Raw genomic sequence first — 23717 nt, forward strand, 5'->3', positions numbered from 1 at the left:
ATGAGCTGGCTGGCCGTTACATACCTACCTCTCTGGATGACCTTGTGTTTCTGGCTACACGGATTGACATGAAGGTCCAGGAGCATTCCAAAGAGGTAATCCGTAAGAGAAGACCTTTATGTCTGGCACCTACCTTTCAAAGTCCAGTCCTTCTGCAACCTCCCGCAGCAGCTCCCTTCTCTGAACCCATGCAAGTTGACCAGGTGTCAATGGTCAGGCACCATCTGGAAGCCCGTCGTGCAGAGGGAAATTACTTTTGTTGTGGCAGCCCTTAGCATCTGATCTGCTCCTTTCCGGAAAGACCAGGAAACTCCAGAGCCTAGGGTCAATGGGAGAGGTTACCCTGGATGAGAATCATTCCTCTCAGTCACGGACTCTGTCTGTGTCCATATCCTGTGACAACATCCAGTTTGTCGAGGTTGCCTACCTGGATTCCGCCGCCACAGGCCAACAGGCCGTCGTGGAGTGGTACCAGATCCCGACCCGGCGCCTTCTGGATTGTTTGATGGTTTCTTCTGTGAATGGGAAACCTGCCAAGACCATTTTGTTCACCACTGAGCCCATGGTCCTTCAGGTAGGAATGTTACACTTGGAAAGGATTCCATCTATGCACTGTCCGGTCTCTCTCACCCTCTGGTTCTAGGGCTGCCATGGTTGCGGAAACACAAACCCGTCTTGAACTGCAGGTCCTGAGAGATACTCCGCTTCGATCAGGAGTGTCACAAGACCTGCCTGGCCTCTATTCGTCCCGCTCGACCTCCTTCCTCTCCATTTAACCTACCTGGCTTGCCAGCATGCTTTTTAAACTCGTGGGAAGCCTTTGCAGGTGTTTTTCGTTAATTATTCTAATTTACTGAGATAATGACTTTTGTGTTTTCATTGGCTGTAAGCCATAATCATCAACATTAACAGAAATAAACACTTGAAATAGATCCCTCTGTGTGTAGTGACTCTATATAATAGATCCCTCTGTGTGTAATGACTCTATATAATAGATCCCTCTGTGTGTAATGACTATATAATAGATCTCTCTGTGTGTAATGACTCTATATAATAGATCCCTCTGTGTGTAATGACTATATAATAGATCACTGTGTATAATGACTCCATGTAATAGATACCTCTGTGTGTAATGACTCTATAGAATAGATCCCTCTGTGTGTAATGACTCTATATAATAGATCCCTCTGTGTGTAATGACTCTATATAATAGATCCCTCTGTGTGTAATGACTCTATATAATAGATCCCTCTGTGTGTAATGACTCTATATAATAGATCCCTCTGTGTGTAATGACTCTATATAATAGATCCCTCTGTGTGTAATGACTCTATATAATAGATCCCTGTGTGTAATGACTCTATATAATAGATCCCTCTGTGTGTAATGACTCTATATAATAGATCCCTCTGTGTGCAATGACTCTATATAATAGATCCCTCTGTGTGCAATGACTCTATATAATAGATCCCTGTGTGTAATGACTCTATATAATAGATCCCTCTGTGTGTAATGACTCTATATAATAGATCCCTCTGTGTGTAATGACTCTATATAATAGATCACTCTGTGTGTAATGACTCTATATAATAGATCCCTGTGTGTAATGACTCTATATAATAGATTCCTCTGTGTGTAATGACTCTATATAATAGATCCCTCTGTGTGTAATGACTCTATATAATAGATCCCTCTGTGTGTAATGACTCTAAATAATAGATCCCTGTGTGTAATGACTCTATATAATAGATCCCTCTGCGTGTAATGACTCTATATAATAGATCCCTCTGTGTGTAATGACTCTATATAATAGATCCCTCTGTGTGTAATGACTCTATATAATAGATCCCTCTGCGTGTAATGACTCTATATAATAGATGCCTCTGTGTGTAATAACTCTATATAATAGATCCCTCTGTGTGTAATGACTCTATATAATAGATCCCTCTGTGTGTAATGACTATATAATAGATCCCTCTGTGTGTAATGACTCTATATAATAGATCCCTCTGTGTGTAATGACTCTATATAATAGATCACTCTGTGTGTAATGACTCTATATAATAGATCCCTCTGTGTGTAATGACTCTATATAATAGATCCCTCTGTGTGTAATGACTCTATATAATAGATCCCTCTGTGTGTAATGACTCTATATAATATAGGAGTTTCACTTTTTGTATTGAAGAACTGAAATAAATTAACTTTTTGATGATACTCTAATTTAGTGAGATGCACCTGTATATGTGTGGTCAGTACAAAGGATTAGCACATGACTTATTCCTTCTGAAGACCATACTAAGGGCCAGGAGGCTCATTATGGATGGAAGAAAGGCGATGCTGGCACCTAAACAGGAAAGGGTTCTTTACTGTCAGAGCCGTCAGACTGTGGAATGCTGACCACAAGAGATAGTGATGGCCGACACTATAACAGCTTTCAAAAAAAGGGTTGGATAATTTCCTCGATACACATAACATTGTGGTATACAGTTAAATTAGACAAAATATTACACCTACAGCAGTACATTTAATAAGATAATAGTAATTACATAATTAGGTTTGATCCAGGGTTCTAGGACTGATCGCCTTTTATCGGGATCAAGAAGAAATCCCCCCTCCCCCGACACAAATTGACTGAATGTGTCCTGGGATTTTTGCCTTCTTCTGGATCCACAGATTTAGGCATAGGGATTATTTTAGTAATACCATTATTAGAATCACAAGAGTAATGCAAAATTTAAATCTAATTTAAAAAATTCAATTATAAGTGGGTCAATTTTTATTTGTAATAATGCTGCAATAATAAAAGTGGTAATAGTAATAATACATTGTGAGGCCTTGTCCCAGTTAGTTAGTAAGTTATTGTAGTGTAGGTGTAGGGAGTACAATTGGGGGAGGGAGGTTGAACTTGATGGACCGAGGTCTTTATTCAACCTAAGTTACTATGTAGATAAATGTTTGCTTACAACTTTATTGTCTGAGATTAGGAATCCTTCCTCCAGGTTGTTCTCTTTAGGAGCTCACCCTGCTGCTCCCCCTAAGCGAAGTTCCTTATTACTTAGTAGTATGCTCGCTACTGCTTGAAATGTTCAGCGGGAGCTCGGGTCCCCCCCCTGCTTGTTTGGCGCTCTTTAGAGCGCTAATCAACATGCAGGGATTGCCTGCCACTCACTGTAATGCCGCAGCCATGTTAGTTGTGGCATTACAGTGATTGGCTGGCCGTACAGCGTCATCGGGTCTATATCAGACCTGGCGCCGCCATGCTCGTCACAGTCACTCCGGATCAGGCAGAGTAGGGAGAGCTGCTGCTGCGTTAGGGAGAGATGTGCTTGTGTATTAGGTAGTGTAGGGAGAAAAAACGTACATTACACATATCCATCTTAACAAACAGTCCTTCTGAGGACTAATCCATCTGCAGAGATATCAGGCAGGCAGTGTATATAGCAGACTGCAGTGCACATAGGACAAGAGGCTCCATTCCAATTCTGCCTTCTGCTGCTGTTAGATATTTCTATACAAAGGCCCAGGTCTCAGGGGCCAGGAATAATTTTCTTTGGATCTTAATCCTCATTATTTGCTTAAAAAGCAATCCAGAGAACACTGTTTTTCTGCACCATTTGCTTGTTGGCACTGCAGAATACAGCCATGTCCTTTCCATATTACAGCGCTAAAAATCCAGCTATTTAAAACTCTGTTTTCTCCATCACACGGATGACATATACGTTATCAGAAAATACTGCCATTTTTGGCCTCTGTTTTCTCCGTCACACGGGTCACATATAAGTTCGCTCCAAACTCAGTCATTTGTAGTGAGCGTGGAAGATACTGTCCTCCATTTAATATGGGCAAGGCACGTGGCAAGGGACAGGGAACTGGACGTGATGGTAATGGTGCATGCAGAGGCCGAGGACAAGGCAGTGGGCAAGCCGAAATTGTGCCACAACAAACACCCACATCTTCTCGCCTGACCTTCCTGTTCCAATTCCTAGGGGACCGCAGCACACCACTATTGAATCCAGAGCAGTGTCAAAAGGTTGTTGGTTGGAGAGCGGATAATGCTTCCAGTCACTTAGCCACCACCACCACCACCCTGTCTTCCACACGGTAAAGTCTCAGTAGCCGTGAGTCAGGACCGCATATTCCTCACCCTGATCCTCCTTCCTCCCACCATGCAGAGTGCCCAGAGACAACTGATCCCACACTTGGACTCTCTGCAGAGCTGTTCACTTTTCCATTTATAGATTCGGGCCTCTCGCCCAGTCCACTTGAAGCGGGGCAAGAGGAGATCGCGTGTAGCGATGCTCAAATATTTGAGCAGCCACGGTCACATGAAGTCGATGGTGGGATAGTGTCACAAGAGGTGGACGATGATGGGACACAATTGTCAGAAAGTCAGGAGGAGAACCAGGGTGCAGAAGTGGTGGATGATATAGTAACTGACCCAACCTGGCAGAGCGAGAACAGCAGCACACAGGGGGAGGGAGGCAGAGCACCCCAACAGGCAGAAAGAAGCAGTGTGGTGGCCACAGACAGAAGGCAGGCAACCGTTCCCCGTAACACCAATACGAAGGAAGTTGCCAGTACAACTGTTAGGTCTTCCCGAGTCTGGTTGTTTTTTAAAGACTCTGCCGATAACCCCAAAAAGGCCATTTGCACCACCTGCCAGGCCAGCATCAGCAGGGGTGGCAAAACGACCAACCTGACCACCACCAGCATAATCTGGCACATGGCAGCAAAGCACCCGACTTTGTGGGCCGAACCCCAGGGTCCAGGAACAGTGTCTGCAGGTGGCACAATTGCTTCTTCCGCTGTTGTGCATGCAAGCTAATCCCCTGCCCATGGTGCATGCGAAGATGCCTCCTGCCCTGCACCTGTCGTTGCGCACTGTCAAGTAGCAGCATCAGGAAGCACGTTCATGTCCTTGTCCCAGCGCAGCGTTCAGTAGTCCATACCCCAGTCCTTGGAACGCAAGCGCAAATATGCAGCCAACGCCCAACAGGCCACACTACTAAATTCTCACATGTCACGACTGCTTGCACTCAAAATGTTGCCTTTTAGGCTCATGAATATGGAAGCATTCCGCAACTTGATGGCGGCGGCAGTCCCTCGGTCCCCAGCCGCCACTATTTCTCCCAATGTGCCATCCCCGCATTACACAAGCACATGTCCCAAAACATTAGCCGTGCCCTCAACAAAGAAGTTACCGGGAAAGTCCACCTAACCACAGACACGTGGACAAGTGCTTGTGGGCAGGGACAGTACATCTTGCTGACGGCACACTGGGTTAACATAGTGGAAGTCCGGACCCAGTCGGACCTTGGGATGGAACACATCCTCCCGACGCCAAGGATTGCGGGCCCTAGGTCAATCAGGGTTTCCCCCATGGTCTACAGCTCCTGCACCTCATCCTCCTCAACCTCCTCCTCTTCAGCCTCCATCTCCGAAATGACCACATCAGTCACAAGCTGGAAGCACTGCAGCACTGCCTCGGCCAAGCGGCAACAGGCTGTGCTGAAGCTAATATGCTTAGGTGACAAACCGCACAATGCTGAAGAGTTGTGGACAGCTCTGAAAGAGCAGGCAGATCTGTGGCTCACACCGCTGAACTTACAGCCAGGCATGGTCATGTGTGACAATGGCCGGAACCTGGTGGCGGCTCTGAGGTGAGGCGAACTCATACATGTACCATACCTGGCCCATGTACTTAACCTCGTGGTTCAGCGGTTTCTCAAATCCTACCCGGAGCTGCTGGATCTGCTTGTTAAAGTGTGCCCATTTTAGAAAGCCAGCTACTGCTTCCGCCGCCCTTGCAGCGTTTCAGCAGCATTTGCAGCTTCCGGCTCACAGACTGGTGTTTTATGTCCCCATGCATTGGAACTCTGAACTGCCGATGTTGGGAAGGATTTGTGAGCAGAAGAGGGCAGTTGTTGAGTACCAGCATCAACAAGGCCGTCGGTATTCAGTTCAGACTCCACACATAAGACCTCAGAAGTGGACATGGATGTCAGACATATGTACCATCCTACAAAACTTTGAGGACTCCACCAAAATGGTGAACTGCAATGACGCCATAATTAGCATCACCATCCCGCTTCTCTGTCTTCTGAAACGCTCTCTGCTCACAATCAAAGAGGATACATTGCAGGCGGAGCACGATGAGATGGAGCAAGGAACCATACAGGGTGATTACACACTGCCAAGCCTCATCTCATCCCAACGTGGATTGGGTGACAATGAGGAACAGGAGGAGGAGGGACAGGACTGGAGCTAGTTTCTTGTACTATCGACGGTACTACCTGCACAGCTGTCATACCGTCTGTTCAGCGTGGATGGCCAGAGGACAGAGAGGAGGAGGAGGAGGAGAACATGGTCAGTCATCCTCTTGGTGAGGACATGGAAGTCTTGCCTGTTAGTCTGTCATGCATGGCTGTGTTTATTTTACGCTGCCTTTCCCATGACCCTCGCGTTCTCAAAATTTTGGGTGACAGTCATTACTGGTTGGTGACACTTCTAGACCCACGCTACAAGGAGAACTTTATATTTTTTATTCCTGAAGCGGACAGGTCTACAAAAATGGGGCTGTACCAGAAGGCCCTTGTTGCGGAACTATTAAAAAAATTCCCGTCTCAATACGCTGGCGGCAGAGGTCACAGTTCGTTGGACAGCCAAGGAGTACAGGTGAGAGAGACACAACTCCAATCCAGCTGAGGCAGGGGAACACTGTCAAAGTTCTGGGAGAGTTTTCTCAGACCCTCCCATCGCACAGGTCTTGAGGCGTGGGGTACTCTCACAAGGAGTGCAATGTTTTGGAAGATGCTGAGGGAGCACCTTGCCGACCGTACCAACGTCCTCCCTGATTCCTCTGTACCTTATAATTGTTGGGCATCCAAGCTGGATACGTGGAATGAACTGGCTCTCTATGCCTTGGAGGTCCTGGCCTGCCCTGCCGCCAGCGTTTTATCAGAGCGGGTTTTTAGTGCCGCTGGTGGAATTATAACTGATAAGCGCACTCGCCTGTCAACTGAAAATGCTGACAGGCTGACTCTTATAAAAATGAACAAGGGCTGGATTGGGCCAGACTTCTCAACACCACCGAATGATAGGAGCGTAACATAAGCTCCAATCCAGTGTCTTTTCTTGGGAGGTGTATTCCCCTGCACCTCTGCACACCCACACATGCATATACGCTTCCTGATTTTGGCTATTTGCTCTTGTCCTCCTCCTTTTCATCCTCCACCATCATATCACCAGGGTGACCATGGTCTGTGATGCAACACCCACATAATTTTTTTAAAGGGTGTTTATGATGCAATAAAAAAAATTGGATACAGTATATTCATGTATACCCCCCAGGGGTAAATGTTTGTCAGCCCATACACTTAGTTCATTGCCATTACAAGTATAGGAGGCCCGCTCCTTTCTAATGGGAACATTTTTTTATGAGGCCCTCCTCCACGTCTCTTCCAAGGGGCATTGAAGTGCCTCCAAATTTTTGGCAGCCCTTGCATTCACTGCATAGGCCAACACTATGGGAGATTCTCTCCTTTCTAATGGGAATTTATCGTTACTGTGGCCCTGCTCTATGTCTCTGTAAATTCTTAGTGGGGTTTTCCTAAATTTGGTCAGCCGTTGGACTCACTGCATACCCTATAACTGTTATAACTGTATTGCAGACCCTCTCCTTTCTAATGGGAACATGTCGTACCATGCTACTGTGGCCCTGCTCTGTGTGTCTTTAGTTTCTTAGTGGGGAATTTCCTAAAATTGGTCAGCCGTTGGATTCACTGCATACCCTATAACTGTATAGCAGACTCTCTCCTTTCTAATGGGAACATGTCGTACTCGTTACTGTGGCCCTGCTCTATGTGTCTTTCAGAGTCCCTCCATCATCAATGAAACAGGATGTGTCTGATGATGTGTCACACACCACATTGCCAGATAAGTTTGTAAAATATTAAAATGACATTTCCCGGTGAATGCATTTGCCTTAAAAAAATAACGCAAAAAAAAAAAAAAAATGGATCTTTCGTTAGTATAAAAACAGAGTCGCCAATGTAACCTCAATGTAATCACATTGTTCAGCTCCTACACCTCCGCCTCCATCTCCGAAATGACCACATCAGTCTCAAGCTGAAAGCACTGCAGCACTGCCTTGGCCAAGTGGCAACAGGCTGTGCTGAAGATTACATGCTTAATGATTATGCGACAAACCACCCAGCGCTGCAAAGTTGTTGAAAGCTGTAACACAGCAGCTTGATCTGTGGCTCTCACCGCTGAACATACAGCCAAGCATGGTCGTGTGTGACAATGGGCGGAACCTGGTGATGGAGAAATGACAGCCGGAGTAGATATGGTTTCCCTCTATGCCGGTCCTTTCACCGAGCTAAAGAATATGGCTGTGGTGAAATATAACTCCCACTGAGAATCTGTTTCAGATTGAAAAACATTGTGCCCACCAGAGGATTTGATTCTGAGGGCTCACCTTTCTCCCCCCGCTCAAGAGCCCCATAGCAGCTGCAGAGTTAGTGCTATCATGAACTCTCCTGATGTAGAAGCCAGGGCACACTGGTGGGACCGTCCAACCCTGCCAAGAAGCAGTCCTGGCTAAGAAAAGTGTGGGGGGAAGGTGCCCGGACACTCTATGGCTGTTTTTTTTTAATGTGGATCGGGCGCGCTTATGCATGTTATTTCTCAAACCGGATAGCAGATCACGCCATTGCCCTACTCTGTAGTCATGAAATTAAATGCGCAAAGAAAGATGTTTGTGTGTCAAAGCACCACTGACAAGTGCGAGTTGATGTTGACGGGCTGCCATTGCTTTTGCAAAAGCTGCTTTAGAGGACTTCCTGGGAGAAATGACACCCAGAGTAGATACGTTTTCCCTCTATGCCAGTCCTTTCACCAAGCTAAAGAATATGGCTGTGGTGAAATGCAACTCAGCAAAAAAAGCTGTGGACTGGCTCTGTACCGTCCCTGGCCACATTCACCTGTCCACGTGTTTGTGGTTAGGCAGTCCTTCCCAGTAAGTGCACTGGGGAGGGCACGGGTAATGTGGGGGACAAGTGCTTGTGGAAGGCGGAGACAACACCGGGAGAAACAATGGTGGCTGGGGACCGAGTATGGACACCCGGCCGCCACTGGCATGAGGTTATGAAAAGCTTCCGCCTCCACGAGCCTAAAAGGCCACATTTCAAGTGCAAGCAGCTGTCAAAAATTTTTCAGTATAGTATTGCAGCCTGTGGGAGGGTGGGTGGCTGGCTGCATACTTGCGCTTGCATTCCAAGGAATGGGGTAGGGACAACTCAATGCTGCAATGGGACAAGGACGTGGATGATGATTGTTGCAAGTCTGCAGCGACAGGTGCATGGCGGGAGGCATCTTCGCAAGGATCACTTATGATGGGAACACTTTTAGGCAGTGACCTGGGAGTCAGAGATGCTCCCAGAGGTCTTCCCCATGCTGTTCCCATGTATTTTCAGCACTGTATGCATGTGTCTGATAATGTTCACACACCACATGGCCAGATAAGGTTGTAAAAAGTTAAAATCACATTTCCTTGTGAATGCATTTGTCTTGGTTGAAAGCAATGAAAAAGTGCAAAAACGCATCAAAAGCGCTACGAGTGAACATTGCCCAAGGTGTGGAAAAGTATTTTTGTTTTTGGTTATTTATTTTGCCTTATATTCAAGTCTTTACCCTGGAAAGGATGTTCCTTAACACATTTGCCAGGAAAATCCATTTTGGTTTCGTTTTTGTTTGTTTTATTGTGAGTCCGTAAAAGTGGCGTAATACTCTGACCACGTTGTTGACAGCAGTGACCTGGGAGTCATAAATGCTTCCAGGGGTCTTCCCCATGCTGTTCCCATGTCATTTAAGCACTGTTCCCATCGATTTGGGCAATTTTTAGGCCCTCTGCAGACCGCCAGGGGGAGCCATCTGAAAAATGCTCGAGTTTCCCATTGACTTACATTGGGCTCGTTGCTCGGGTTGAGCACCCGAGAATTCCAATTTGCTCGACCCGAGCAACGAATACCCGAGCATTTTAGTGCTCGCTCATCACTATTACTTAGGCCTCTTGGCTTAATGTAAAGGTCTTCGTCCTCCCCTCTGTCTTCACTAGATGCCCTGCCTGAACTCCAGAATCCTACTGCCACTTAATTTTTTTCTACCCTTCAGAAGGTACTATCCGATGTATAGTTCCCTCTCTTCCCACACAACACCATTTCTATTCAGGTCTGCAAGCAGCTTGCTTCTCAATGCTTAGCCCTGTCTGCTATCAAACAGGAAACTGGTTTCCTGTGTGTCCATGTAACTCCTCCCATCCTGGGCTGATCCCCAACTATTAACCCTGTGTGCTGCGGACTAACTGTTGCTGGGTAGAAAAGAGATAAAACAACATTTCAAAACATAGCAATGCGTTATATAATCGCAAAATCTTCAAGGGGGAGTGTGGACAGCTTTTCCACTCCTTTACAATTATACTGTTTGGAGGGCTATGTGGGGGCTATTATACTGAGTACTGAGTGCAGGCCATTGTACAGTTGTGTTTGGGCCATCATACCGTGTCTAGGGTTCTTTAGAAGCCATCATACTGTGTGGAGGGGTGTAAGGGCTGTTATACTATGTGGAGGGCTGTCATACTGTATGGAGGGCTGTGTCGGGGCCATCATACTGTGTTGAGGTCACTTTGGGGGTTTCGTACTTTGAGGGGAGGCGGGTCATCAAACTGTGCAAGTGGTGGGTACTTTCTAGGAATTCACTGTGAGTGTATTGTACTGTGTTTGGGGGCACTTTTGTTGGCATCATACTTGGGGGGCTAAGACGGGTATCTTAATGCATGGGGCCATTAAGGGACTTCAATAGGAGGAAAATTACTTCGTAAGGGCTGAAAATGTGTAAGGCAGTATGTTCTGTGACCCCGACAAATATTATTTTTTCTGTTTTTGTGGTGGGCCTACTTAGGACCTCTGCTATGGGACCTCATGATTTCTATGTACGCCCTGCCCTTACTGTCTGAAGCAATAGAGCTGCTGTCAGTTACTATGTTCCACTATGAAGATGCTCTATACTTTAAAATTGAAATCAATGGGAAGGCTCAAATGATGCTCGGAAGACGCCCAGACTTCTTTATGAGTGTTTTAAGAGCATTTCTGCATGAAATACCACTAGTGGTTTCTGCATTGATGAATGGAGCTGTGATGGAATGGCTCTGTGGTAGACGCTGGTTCACACACAGGGATGCAGTTCGTCAGTTCAAACAAACGGTAGTTTATTAAATGTCCCTAAACTGGACAGAATAACAAAGAAAAACCGCCTCTTCCAGGTACAAAACTTATAACCGAACAAAAATTGAAATTAACCAGTCCACATAACGCACGGGCTCAGCCGTTTAAACGTCAGTGCTTTTCTCTCAGACTCCAGCAGGGTCGGGTCTGAGCAGCAAGGCCTCCTCACCTTGCAAACAAATACACAGACAGAGTGAGACAGCACCAGCTGCCTTAAATCAGACCTTTCAAGATCTGGACTGGAGGTAAGTGAGCAGCCGATCCCACCTGTCTCTTTCAGCCACTCGTAAAACCCGGGCCCATTAAAGTACCTCTCAGCACTATGTGTGCTGGAGCCTACTTCTCCAGGTCGTACATCACCAAAGCTTGGCATCTTGGGGGACACATACCTCCCATCCTTGACCTGTCCAGCTGCAACCTTACATACTCCCCGTCTGCTCAAAGCCGGGGGGCTTGGCACCTTCTGCCAACATACAATAGACTCCTTATAGGGCATCTGCATTCCAATGTTGTTTCCCAGGTCTATGCTCCTCCTGAAAACTGAAATCCTGTAGGGCTAGGAACCACCTAGTTACTTGGGCATTGTTTCCCTCTTCTCTCACATCCACCTCAGTGGGACATGGTCAGACACTAACCTAAACCTTCTATGAACCTCAGTGTCCGGTGCCCACTTGATGGCCAAACATTCTTTTTACACTATGTGTGCTGGAGCCTACTTCTCCAGGTCCTACAATTACCGAGGCTTTGCAACTCGGGAACACATATCTCCCGTTTTCGACCCATGCAGCTGCAACCTTACAGGGCAAAAAAAATGACTGAATAACGGCAGTAATAAGGACCACACAAAAATGCTGGAAAAACACTAAAAAAAAACACCGGTGGTCAAAAACGTCGAAAATGAATTGCCAAGAGATGGGAATACCAAAAGTCACTGAGATGCTCTGATGGATTCGGTCAAGGCTGTGTTGGGATACTGGACACAAGCAACAGCTGTTCTAACAAAGTCTGGCAGAAGGAATGATGTAAGTAAAGCAGATACACCAATGCTGTGCGACTGGCGATTGTGTAAGGAGATGGACATGCTGCCCATGTTCCCCCTTGAAAAAACACATTTATTATTGTAATATCTGATGCAATGTGAACTGTGATGTAATGTGAATTGTGATGTGTGTTAAAGATGTTAATATTGTTGATAGTGTGCATAATTTGACAGTTGGGTTAGTGAGAGTTAATGTTTGGGACTAGCCCAGTGGGAAGGTCTAAGTTGAAGTGAAAGTGACAATTTCCTGCTAGGAAGTCAGATAGGGCTTGGAGTCCATAGCAAGTGGACTTAAGGTCCAATGCGAGCAGTGCCAAATTCTGGGTTGTCCCTAAGTGAGAGGAGACTGAAAGAGAGGGATAGCGAGATCCTGAGCAGACAGAAGTGGCTGACAGACAGAGTGAACTTCCAGAGATGGGTCCTAGGAGAGGATGCCTAGCCACAAGGCCCAGAGTTTATAACTGTTGAATTTAACGGGTCTAAACAGGACTGAGAACATGAGACCAGTAAAGTGTTCCAGGTGGGAGTTCCAAAGCGCTATCTTTACCGGCCATACTGGCACCCTAAAGGGAAAAGAAGACGTGGAACTGCGGGACAAGTAAATGACTTTTGCTAAGCAAGACTGTAGTGTTAAAGCTGGGTTGTGGTAAAGTTGTGAGGAAAAGTGGAAACAGAGGACCAGTAAAAAGAGTGAAAAACAAAGGTGAAGATAGAGAATTCTAGAGGAAAAAAGTAAGGAAACTGTGTGGAAAATGCTTCACGATGTAAAGGAAACTTCAATAAGATTGTGTACCCTCTATCCCTTGTATATATTCCCTACCAAGTTCCCATTCTGTAAAAAGTTTTTTTTTGAATGCTAGTGCCCCTCATTGAGCTGTGGAACATCTGGCCCTGGCAAACCAACAACATCAGTTACATGCGGCCTGCACGGGCATCTAATGTCTAAAGTTCATACTCCCAGCCAGGAGACCCCACTTTCATTTAATGTGTTTGGGCATAAGAGACAAGTACCTCGCCCACGGCTATCGCCCCACGCCAAGTTACAGTTGCACAATCAGACACGTCTCCTCTGGAGGTCTCGAAGTCTGATCCTGGTATTTTTGGAGAGCTAATTAAACAATTCTTGCAAAACTTTGATTTAATTTGTTTATAAGATTTACAGTAACCAAGATAATCGCCATCAAAAATGTCTCAATGACCCCAACTTTCTTTTGGGAAGATATCTCAGTCCTAATGCCTCCTATCAGAGCAACATTTTTAATTATTTTATTTCAGTTGGATGAGCAGGATGTAAATTTTATTAGTATGCGATGATGACAAGTCACTTGGGATTTTTACTTGGTATTGACATCATCCTTTCCATTTGAAGACGTTTACAATAATTGCCCTCTAGCCCCCCGGGACCAATTCATCTTTTAAGTATTTAAACCACGGATCTTCTTGCTATTTGCGAGATTATGTGTGTGTTGTGTGTTTGTGGACACATGAATGAGACTAAGCTGCACTAGATAATTGGGACCGGCTGGGACCTAGATATGTTCTAGACTAAAATATATTTTTGAGGAGGATTTTGTACTGGTGGGATATTGGATTCTTGGCCACAAAAAAAACCCTACAGGGATTATTAATATTTTTGGCGCTAAAAGGACATTTTACAAGTGACCAGATATAGAGAATTTCATTGTTTCAGTGTCACTAAGTTGTTCAAAACGGGTAAGAGGCAAAGGAAAGGAAGAGGAAGGGAATAGGAAATAGGAAAGGTAGGAAAAGGGGATTTAGGAAAAATTAAGGGAGGAGACAGTAAAGGGGGTAGAAAAGGAGGAAAGTGAAGGCGAAGAAGGAAAGAAGCTAAATGGGCAAAGGGAGGGAGGTAAGATAGAAGGGAAAAGGAGAACAAAAAAGGAGAATAGAGGAAAGAAAGAGAAAGGAGAGAAAGGTATAGGGAAAGAGAATAAGAGTAGGAGACAGAAAGGGAAGAGAGAGAGCAAAGAATAAAAAAAAGAAGGGAAAGAAGGAAGAAGAGGAACCCTGGTAGGAGAAAAAGAAGAAAAAGAGAAGAAAGGAGAAAGGACGAGAAGGAAAAGGCAAAAGAAGAGTAGGGAAAGGGCACGGAGGAAAGAGGAGAAAAATAATTAGGAGAGAAGCATAAGGGAGAGAAAATAAGAGAGAAAGGGAGATTAAAAAAAGTCAAGAGAAAGATAAGAAGGAGAAAGAAGGCAAAGGAAGCAAAGACAGGTATGGGAAGCATGATGAGGTCTATAGCCCCATTACTTGAATGTTCCTGGTTTTCCTAAGGTAGGTCTCTTACTATATATTGTATGTGAACCTAAGACTACTCTCTTATTGGAAGATTTTACACCATTTGAGTAGAAGATAGATAGAAAATAGGAGATTGTGGCTCTTTGGGTGCTCTTCTTCACCTCATCAACTGTCTAGTCCCATATCTCTATGTGAAAGCCAATCATGACATATTATCCAATTTTTGATCTGCTAGTTCTGATTGTAACCTTACGTCATATGCAGTGGCTATATAAGATTACATACCTGCTGCTTTGTGAGGTTTGGCTTTTATATATCTGCGCTGTGCAAGTGTGTGCAGGCGAGAAGTCCACTGCAGGCTGCCATATACCTGGTGGCAATATCAGTGGGTATCTAGGTCAATCTGGGGACCTGGTCATAGGAGGCACATTTTCCATTCACGTGAAAAGAATTTATTCAGAAACTCATTTTACAAGCAAACCAGAAGATCTTATATGTCAACAGTAAGTCTCTCGAAAATCTACAAGGCTTATATTTGTTTTGATTTGGTAGTAGGTAGATATCAAGTACAGCACTGGTATCAATACCAAATATCCAAAATAGGATGTTATGTCATGGCAATTGTTACAGCAGGACCCAAGGATCAGGTATCATTCTCCAAAGCAAATATATATGGAAGCACAATGGTCTATGCCAATGCCCGGTATGTGGACTTTCTGTGATGGAACCCATTAAAAATAATAATGTTGTGCAAGTGAAACTTGTTGCAGTTCTACTGGAGAGAAGGAGCTACCTTCGTATGGGAGCAAATACCAATTCTATGTCTGCCCTTTCTCAGTTTAGAAGTAAGTTACTAGTGATGAATAGCCATCACCTTCCCTTTTAGGAAAGGAGAATGTTGCTTGAGAAGTGAGAGATGTATTATGGGGTGAATATAACCAGTCTGAGGTGAATGATGCATTTCCCAAATTTGAAATGGAAAGATGAATTGGGACACTATATAAAAAAAGGCTTTTCTCATAAAATCCTAATTTATTGCATTGGTCATCGTAACTAAACTATTCGTGGTCATACCCTCATATCAATACTTACAGCGTCAGCCTAAGGTGTTTTAGAAAAGGAAATTAGAATGGTAGATCTATAAGACCAAAGAGATGGTTAAAGAGAACAGTGCGACATTTTGTTCTTCATAGATATAACCACCTACATTTTACTCCATTAGATTTGAAATTCGAAACTACCAGATCATGCAGGCCCTTATATTCGCCATGGAGGAGATCAATAAAAACCCAGATCTTCTTCCCAATATCACTCTGGGATTCCAGATTTATGACACTTGTACTGTTGTGAGAAGAGCAGCAGAAGGCACCTTGTGGATGTTATCTGGAGGGGAACCAAGTGTCCCAAATTATCGCTGTGGTGAAGAAGGAACACTCGCTGGGATTGTTGGTGATGCTGCGTCTACACGCTCAATCCTCATGGCTCAAATCTTGAGTCTATACAGATATCCGCAGGTAAGGTGAACATTGTCCTCCTTGTTTGAGGAGCAATTTATGCTCCAGAACTGTTCTTCCTAGCCTAAATAAGTCCTTGTCCACATATCCCTCTTTCCTCACCGCATATTTTATCTAAACTACTACAATTTTTACACCTCTCCATTTTTATCTGAACTTGCTTGAATTGGTTCACACAAATTGCAAGGGCCTCATGTCAGCCCACATGTAACAAAAATCAAGATTTTTCAGGTCAGATTTTTCCAGTGCTTCACTTCCTATAATTGATTACCTGATGTGTCCCATATCACTGTTTAAATAGTTAATATGGCCACCTTATTGATCCAAAACAGGTCCTCAAGGAGCAGAAGGCTGCTTTGTATTTGTTTATAAAGATATATTTTTTTAATTTGTCTACAGATAAGTTATTTTTCCACCAGTCCAGTACTCAGCAATAGGAACTTGTATCCCTCATTTTTCCGCACAATACCAAGTGATGCGATTCAATATAAAGGTCTAGCTGAGCTAATTCTGTACTTTGGTTGGACATGGGTCGGATTACTGGCCACCGATAATGATTATGGTCAACCTGGCATTCAGATAATAAAGCAAGAAATAGTCCAAGCTGGAGCTTGTGTGGCCTTCATTGAGAATATCATTACTGGAAAACCCAACAGAGGTGCTCCACGTATCGTTAATGTTATCAAAGACTCATCAGCCAAGGTGGTGCTAGTCTTGTCTTCAGATTTTGATTTCATGCCTGTGGTGGAAGAATTGACCAAACAAAATGTAACTGGGAAAATCTGGATAGCCAGTGAATCATGGTCAACATCTATCCTTCTTAACAAGGAAAAGTTCCAACCAGTCTTGAAGGGTACTATAGGTTTTGCTATTCATGGGGGGCAGATGGCTGGATTTGTAGAACATCTAAACAACTTACACCCCACCGTGTCTCTAAATGATCACTTTTTGAGTGAGTTTTGGGAGGAGACATTTTCTTGCAAGTGGACCGACCTCCATGCTAGAGCTGATGGCGTGCTGAACCAAACTATGAATAAATGTACCGGGGATGAAAAAGTAGAAAGTGCCATGACTAATGTGGACCTTAGAATAACATTTAATGCCTACACAGCAGTTTATACCTTTGCGTGGGCCATACAAAACTTTCTGCTATGTGAATCAGGAAAAGGTCCTTTCCTTAATGGTACATGTGCCAACATCTCATCCTTACATCCTGGGCAGGTAAAGAAGTTAAGTATTTATATTTGTGACTACGAAAGGCTTCTGAGCACCAGGAGATGAGCACCGATGGGTTCTCGCAATGGTGTACTGTAAATCCAGAAGGTAGAGAGATAACAGTTACACCCAGACAGACCATGGTATATGAGGAGAAAGGGAAAGGCTTTGCATAAAATAAGAAGACAACGTATTTTATAAACCACATAGTAAGTGGGAGCCATCTTATAGCTGTCGGCTGAACGATGGTTCCGCAACTGTCACCCAACTCTCCAATACCCAGAAGCTGTTGCTCAGCCAATTGTTCCTGTGTTCTCTATGAGAGAGATGTTGCCAAACATCTCTGGCAGTGGCTCATCTCAGGAGAACATAAATAACTTAAGTTCGAAATCAGGTATGCCGGATACTTAACTCTCCTGACAATCTCCTGTCGAAGGCTACCATTTAGTCATCTAACGTGTGTGGAGGCTCTTAGACATTTGCTAATAGATCCCAGGAAATTGAAGTTATTTGGTTAAAGAGAAGATGATATCAGCCTTTAAAAATGTTATATTTGTGACTTCATGATTTAGAAAATAAATAAATTATCATTTGTATTTCTTCAGCTCCTTCATTTCATTAGGACTGTAGATTTTCAGACTAAAGACAATACTCACATATTTTTTGATGACAATGGGGATTTGCCAGCCATCTACGACATTGTAAACTGGCAGCTGATTGCCACTGGTTCCATGGAGCAGAAGATAGTGGGAAGTTATGACTCCAGATCCCAGGGAGGGATTCGAATGACAATTAACAATGCAGATATTATTTGGAGATCTGAGGTAGGACATTACATTCTGCACAGGTTTAATCCCACATGTAAGTAGATTGGGGTCAGGGTGTGGGAGATTTGGCAAGTGGAGCTTTGTGGTACTTTTCATATGGTCAGAAATTTTTTATTGTCATTTTTGGGTTTCGACAGCAGTGGGACAAGTTGTCCTGGTTCTCGGTGAATTTCAAATATTCTCCTCTACATTCCCTTGATCCTCATTGTAAAGTTTGATAGCTGCTTGATGGGCATTGATAACCACCCATCTCCCATCTCCTTCAATTCTTAGTTATAACACTAACTCTACAAATCCATCCACCTCGTATCCCATACACGCATGTGCAGTTCTCAATGCAGGGCCACATGTCCATCATACCATTACATTGTAATAGTGTTCACTGACTTCTGTAGCTTCTCTCCCAGCAGCTGCCCTCACCTCCTTGCTTGATATGTCTAAAGGTGGCCATACGCATGTGATTATTGTCAGAAGACCATGTGTTTAGGGTTTTTTCTACCTTCAGCGATGGCAAATGCCATGGGAATTAAGAATCAGCCTTTTGGATTTTAGCACAATGGATTGTCAGAGAAGATAAGATGCTACTTGAGTTGTCTGCTAGTGGTTTACTCCCTTTTCCTAAATCGGAATACATGTAAACTAAACCACACGAGAGTTCATTTGTATTGGCCAGTAGGGAAGAATAGCTGTTAGTCGGTCAGTTATCTGAACTTTAGGGTTAATTTTAGAGTTTTTTTCTTCCATATATTTGGTCACCTCATTTAAATGGCGTCCTAGGCACTTGCCTATTCTGGTCACTCATTGCACCACCACCGTCTACAAGCATTGGGAGAATACGTACAGGTGAAATATCAAGCTCTGTCTTGTAACTATGTAATACTTTGCTATCAAGCTGTCAATGTGTAAATGTTAATATGGTGAATTCTTTATTTAGACTCCTCAATCAAAATGCAGTCCAAGTTGTCCTTTGGGATTCCGAAAAGCAACAATTCCAGGAAAGCCCACATGTTGCTTTGAGTGTGTCCAGTGCCGAATAGGAGAAATTGCAAATGAGACAGGTACCATTAAAATATTGATCAGGTATCATGTATCTTATATTTGTAATTTAGAAATTGTCTGAATCCTATATTCTTCTCTAGATGCTGTGGAGTGCCAAAAATGCTCCTGGGACTCTTGGCCCAATATCCTGCAAGACATGTGCTTACCAAGAACAATTGAATTTCTCTCCTATAATGAAGTCATGGGAATCAACTTGGCAGCCCTGTCTATTCTTTCATCTCTCATCCCCATTGGAGTTTTAGGAATCTTTATTGTTTATAAGACAACACCAATAGTTCGAGCCAATAACTGGTCCCTTAGTTGTCTTCTCCTCATTGCCTTATTTTTCTGCTTCCTTAGTTCATTGGCATTTATTGGATATCCACATCCAGAGAAGTGTATGTTGCGTCAGGTGGCATTTGGCTTGGCTTTTACTCTCTGCATCTCCTGCGTCTTGGCCAAAACGATAACAGTGGTTATTGCTTTCAAGGCCACCAAGCCTGGGGCTAGTTTACGACGATGGACAGGGGGAAAGGTGTCTTATACTCTCATTTTCATTTGTGTTCTCATCCAGATATCTATCTGTGTGACTTGGCTTTCTTACTCTCCTCCATTCCCCGAGTATGACACCCAGACTCAATCCATGGTCATCATTCTTAACTGTAATGAGGGGTCTCCTTTTTCATTTTGGGTTATGTTGGGGTATCTGGCTCTTCTGGGCACTATCAGCTTCATCGTGGCTTTTTTGGCTAGGAGACTTCCTGACAGTTTCAATGATGCCAAGTACATTACATTTAGCATGTTGGCCTTCCTTTGTGTCTGGATATCCTTCATCCCAGCAACTCTCAGCTCCCGTGGGAAGTACACAGTGGCCATGGAGATCTTCGCCATCCTTTCCTCCAGTTGGGCCGTTGTTTTTTGCATCTTCTTACCCAAATGTTTCATCATATTGTTTCAACCTCACTTGAATGTAAGGCAAAATCTAATGAGAAAAGAAATTGGCGATCACTAGGACATCAGAGTTCTATCCTTGACCTCAACCATATGTAATCAATGCAATTCTACCAGTAAACCCTACCGTACATTGCTTAAGAATAAGCAAAATATCATATCAAACTGAGCGTTTCAACTATAAATATATATTTATTAGTGTAGTTATCTCATATATTCTATATACTGCGAATGCAATAAGACACAGCATGCCCATGACAATTCTTCATATCCTCTGTCTTGAAGCTTAGTTTGGTCATATCGAGATTTTGCATATCCAAGTCAACTTCAACATCAATTTTCGCATTATTAGAGATGTAATTAGCATTAGATAAGATGTGGATATTGATGTGGATAGTTATTTGGACAATGTAACTGTGACTAAATTTTGCTACGGGAGCTCAGAAGAGGAAGTGTTCTACTGAGTCCACCCATACAGATTAGAATAAGCAGGCCAATACCGCCCATATCGGTGGGATCGGCCGAGAGTCTAATTAGTATGGAGCCCTCCCAACTCTTCCTCAACAGATTATTGTTGATCCAGCCTGCTGGATTTCAGAGGCAGATCTTTTTCTTCACCACGTGGAGATAAGTTGTTACCAGGGAAGAGTGTCTTTCTCCGAGAACACAAGAGCGTTCCGCCTAGCTGAGTGTTTCCGTGTATGGGATACTGAGGAGAGATGGCTATTGGCCAAACAATCATTTGGCCAGCAGTAATCTACTGTGCATGGGTGGCTTTTAGTGATTTAGTGCCAACTTTTATTTTGCTATCATTGATCTCATTGGTTTTTTTTTTAAATGCCTCAGTCATAAATAAGACCAATAAATAAATCCAGTATAAAACCAATATGCTAGTGTTTTATTACTGAAAACCTTTTCTTGTTTTATATCCTATACCAGAAAATCATCAGATTTTGCGAGCCACTAATGACAGGGTGCCTATATGCAGGGGCATTGGTAGTAGTCTTATCTGGACCCTAGTGCCTAGTGCCTGAAGGAGTCCAATGTTACATTCCCATGTAAGATACCATGATTATAAATGACACTTGGTATGCAGGGGTTGTTAGGGATCTTCATTTGGCACCCAGGAGCTTCATGTTACGTCTCTGCTCACAAGGTTGTCACCCAATTTTCTAAATACCATAAATTTCCACTTGTTGTTCTCTCCCATCTAATGCTCTTACATCCAGAAAAGAGAGAGCTACAAATGAAGGGAAGGCTGATAACTTATTTTGCATGATTAAATGGCAACTGTCTATTTCCACTATGGCTTCTTACCCTTCACCGCAACAAACAGCCTAAATATTTGGCACCGCATCATCCAGATCCAAATGTGGACAATTTTTATGACTAGTATGAAGGACAGATTCTTCCTAGTCCCGAAATCTGGAAGTCATAGGTATTATATATGGTGACATCAACTCTGACCTTCACTTCACTGTCCCTGCTAAAGAAAAGCATCTCCACAGCATGACGGTGGGGATGGTGCTTTCAGGATGATGTGTAGTGTTAGTTTTCCGCCACACATAGCGTTTTGCATCTAGTCTAAAAAGTTCTAAATTTGTCTCCTCTGACCAGAGCACCTTCGTTTCACAAACCAAGGTAGAACTTTTGGGGCTAAATGCAAAAGGATATTTGTGGTGGAAAACTAATACTGCACACCACCCTGAAAACACCATCCCCTCCATCACACATGGTAGTGGCAGCATCATGCTGTGGAGAAACTTTTCTTCAGCAGGGACAGGGAAGTTTTTCAGTGTTTACGGGAAGATGAATGGAGCTAAATACAGGGCAATCGTGGAGGAAAACCTGTTAGAAGCTGCAAAAGACTTGAGACTGGGGCGCAGGTTCAGCAGGAAAATGACTCTAAACATCTTGACAGAGCTACAATGGATGGTTTAGATTGAAGCATATTCATGTGTGTGAACAGCGCAGTCACAGTCCAGACCAAAATCCCTTTGAGAATCTGTGGCAAGACATGAAAACTTTCTTTACACTTAAATACTTGCTACTTAGCGTTGGTATTAAATCCCAATAGAATACATTTAAATTTGTGGGTTTAACGTGAAAAAATGTGGAAAAGTTCACAAGGTATGAATACTTTTTCAAGGCACTGTATATGTATTTGAGCACAAACATTTGCACATGCCGAAAGCACAATTTAAATCACGTCTTAATGTTCACCCAAGCTTGATGCGTGATTTGTTCATGAGATTATAGACAACAGAAAAATATACCAATTTTTCAAGCACCTGCATCAATCATGGTAATACCCATTAAGTAGTGGCATCCTGAGTGGCACTATGTCCCTTTTTCATCTCTGAAGTTCCTGAAATTGCAGGCATCCCTTAGATTACCTTAACAAAAAAGTCCTCAATCAAGTAGAGACCTGGATAGGTTCGTCACCACATGGGGAGCGGAGGATACAATTGAACTTGGGCCTGGTTCTGTATTGCAAACAATGTAAGACAGTTCAGGGGCCCAGTTTACATTTTTGGGCCAAGTTGCTTCATTTAACACCTCTGGACCCAGGTGTTTATATAAAGAATTAAATAGTGTCCATTACAAACAAAGACCTTCCATTGACTTCAATGGACACTGGTGGGAATGGTGCCATTTTCTAATGGATTAAAATCACTATAAACATCGAAGTATATTGCGATTCTCATGTGTCACATAGGCTGAGATGTTATATAACCTGAGGTTGCACTGCTGAGATATTCTGGTGACCTCGTATGCGCTTCTGTTTTCTCTGGGGGCAGAGTTGTTACAGAGACCAAGAGTGGGTCCAAATCACCACATTACACCACAACGTGAGTAGACATTGATGGTTGGATCCATAGCTGTTTTGGGATCCTGTTGCTGAGGGGACAATTACACTATTAAAAATTTGCCAAAACAGGTGGCAATGAAATGGAGATGTAGGATGGCGGAACAAAAGAGAAAATTTACTGAGCATTTCGATTAATACACCCATCAACATTGGAATTCCAACACCAGCAAGAAAAAATTGTGGAATCATGAAAATCGCAGGATTTTAGTCATCTGAAAATGGTGAAAAAAATGGAAACAAAATTTTCAAAACTCCTTGATTTATTCAGTCTGGAGTATGAGCACCACGTGTAGAAATAAGGTTATTAATGTTCATCTGAGCAATGTTCTGCCGCACTGAATGAATCATCTAGATCCACTGCTGGCAGCTCCCGTGTAATCACCGACCAATGACATCCCAGATGTGCTCGGTGGGAGACAAGTCCGGAAACACTAGCACAATTAGGGCATGCAGGGTGTTGATAGTAACACAAGGAACCTGAGGCCTGAGGTTGAAACAAAGCTCCTAGGACATTTTAGAGAAATGGCCGGACCGCTGGTCCCACCATCCAATCAGTGTAACATCAGGTTGTTAATGTACTTGGAATGAAGACTACAAGGGTTTGGCTACCATACATAATGCCACCCCACATCATAATCCCTGGAATAGGACAAAAGTGACATTCCCTTGTGAATTCCATTTGATGTTGAAGATGATAGACCTCCATTGCAGTCTCTT

The 23717-nt window shown here is 43.6% G+C and overlaps 2 protein-coding genes across 2 annotated transcripts; both read left to right on the plus strand.

Annotated features, from left to right (window-relative positions):
• The first annotated feature begins 328 nt into the window (after window positions 1–328).
• Window positions 329–17378, plus strand: LOC141167430 (extracellular calcium-sensing receptor-like). Its single transcript, XM_073654833.1, has 4 exons — window positions 329–574; window positions 14848–15086; window positions 15806–16097; window positions 16497–17378. Exons 1-4 carry the CDS (start codon window positions 329–331, stop codon window positions 17376–17378), a joined length of 1659 nt encoding a protein of 552 aa, XP_073510934.1.
• Window positions 17379–17397: 19 nt separating this feature from the next.
• LOC141167431 (vomeronasal type-2 receptor 26-like) lies at window positions 17398–20189 on the plus strand. The gene is made up of 4 exons (XM_073654834.1): window positions 17398–17420; window positions 17935–18136; window positions 19074–19197; window positions 19279–20189. The coding sequence occupies exons 1-4, from the start codon at window positions 17398–17400 to the stop codon at window positions 20187–20189; spliced, it is 1260 nt and encodes a 419-aa protein (XP_073510935.1).
• Window positions 20190–23717: the final 3528 nt, after the last annotated feature.

Source organism: Phyllobates terribilis, unplaced genomic scaffold (genome assembly GCF_046119375.1).
Source record: "Phyllobates terribilis strain yellow unplaced genomic scaffold, ASM4611937v1 Scaffold_11__3_contigs__length_659146591, whole genome shotgun sequence".
NCBI lineage: Eukaryota > Metazoa > Chordata > Amphibia > Anura > Dendrobatidae > Phyllobates > Phyllobates terribilis.

What these genes read in the sequence shown, in the direction of transcription:
- LOC141167430 (XM_073654833.1), top strand. Translation starts at nt 329, where the DNA reads ATGGGAGAGGTTACCCTGGATGAGAATCATTCCTCTCAGTCACGGACT. An exon ending in CTGAGCCCATGGTCCTTCAG is followed by an intron (nt 575 to 14,847) that starts GTAGGAATGTTA and finishes CGTCATATGCAG; the next exon opens with TGGCTATATAAGATTACATA. An exon ending in GAAGATCTTATATGTCAACA is followed by an intron (nt 15,087 to 15,805) that starts GTAAGTCTCTCG and finishes TTACTCCATTAG; the next exon opens with ATTTGAAATTCGAAACTACC.
- LOC141167431 (XM_073654834.1), top strand. Translation starts at nt 17,398, where the DNA reads ATGGTGTACTGTAAATCCAGAAG. An exon ending in GTGTACTGTAAATCCAGAAG is followed by an intron (nt 17,421 to 17,934) that starts GTAGAGAGATAA and finishes TCATTTCATTAG; the next exon opens with GACTGTAGATTTTCAGACTA. An exon ending in AGAAATTGCAAATGAGACAG is followed by an intron (nt 19,198 to 19,278) that starts GTACCATTAAAA and finishes ATTCTTCTCTAG; the next exon opens with ATGCTGTGGAGTGCCAAAAA.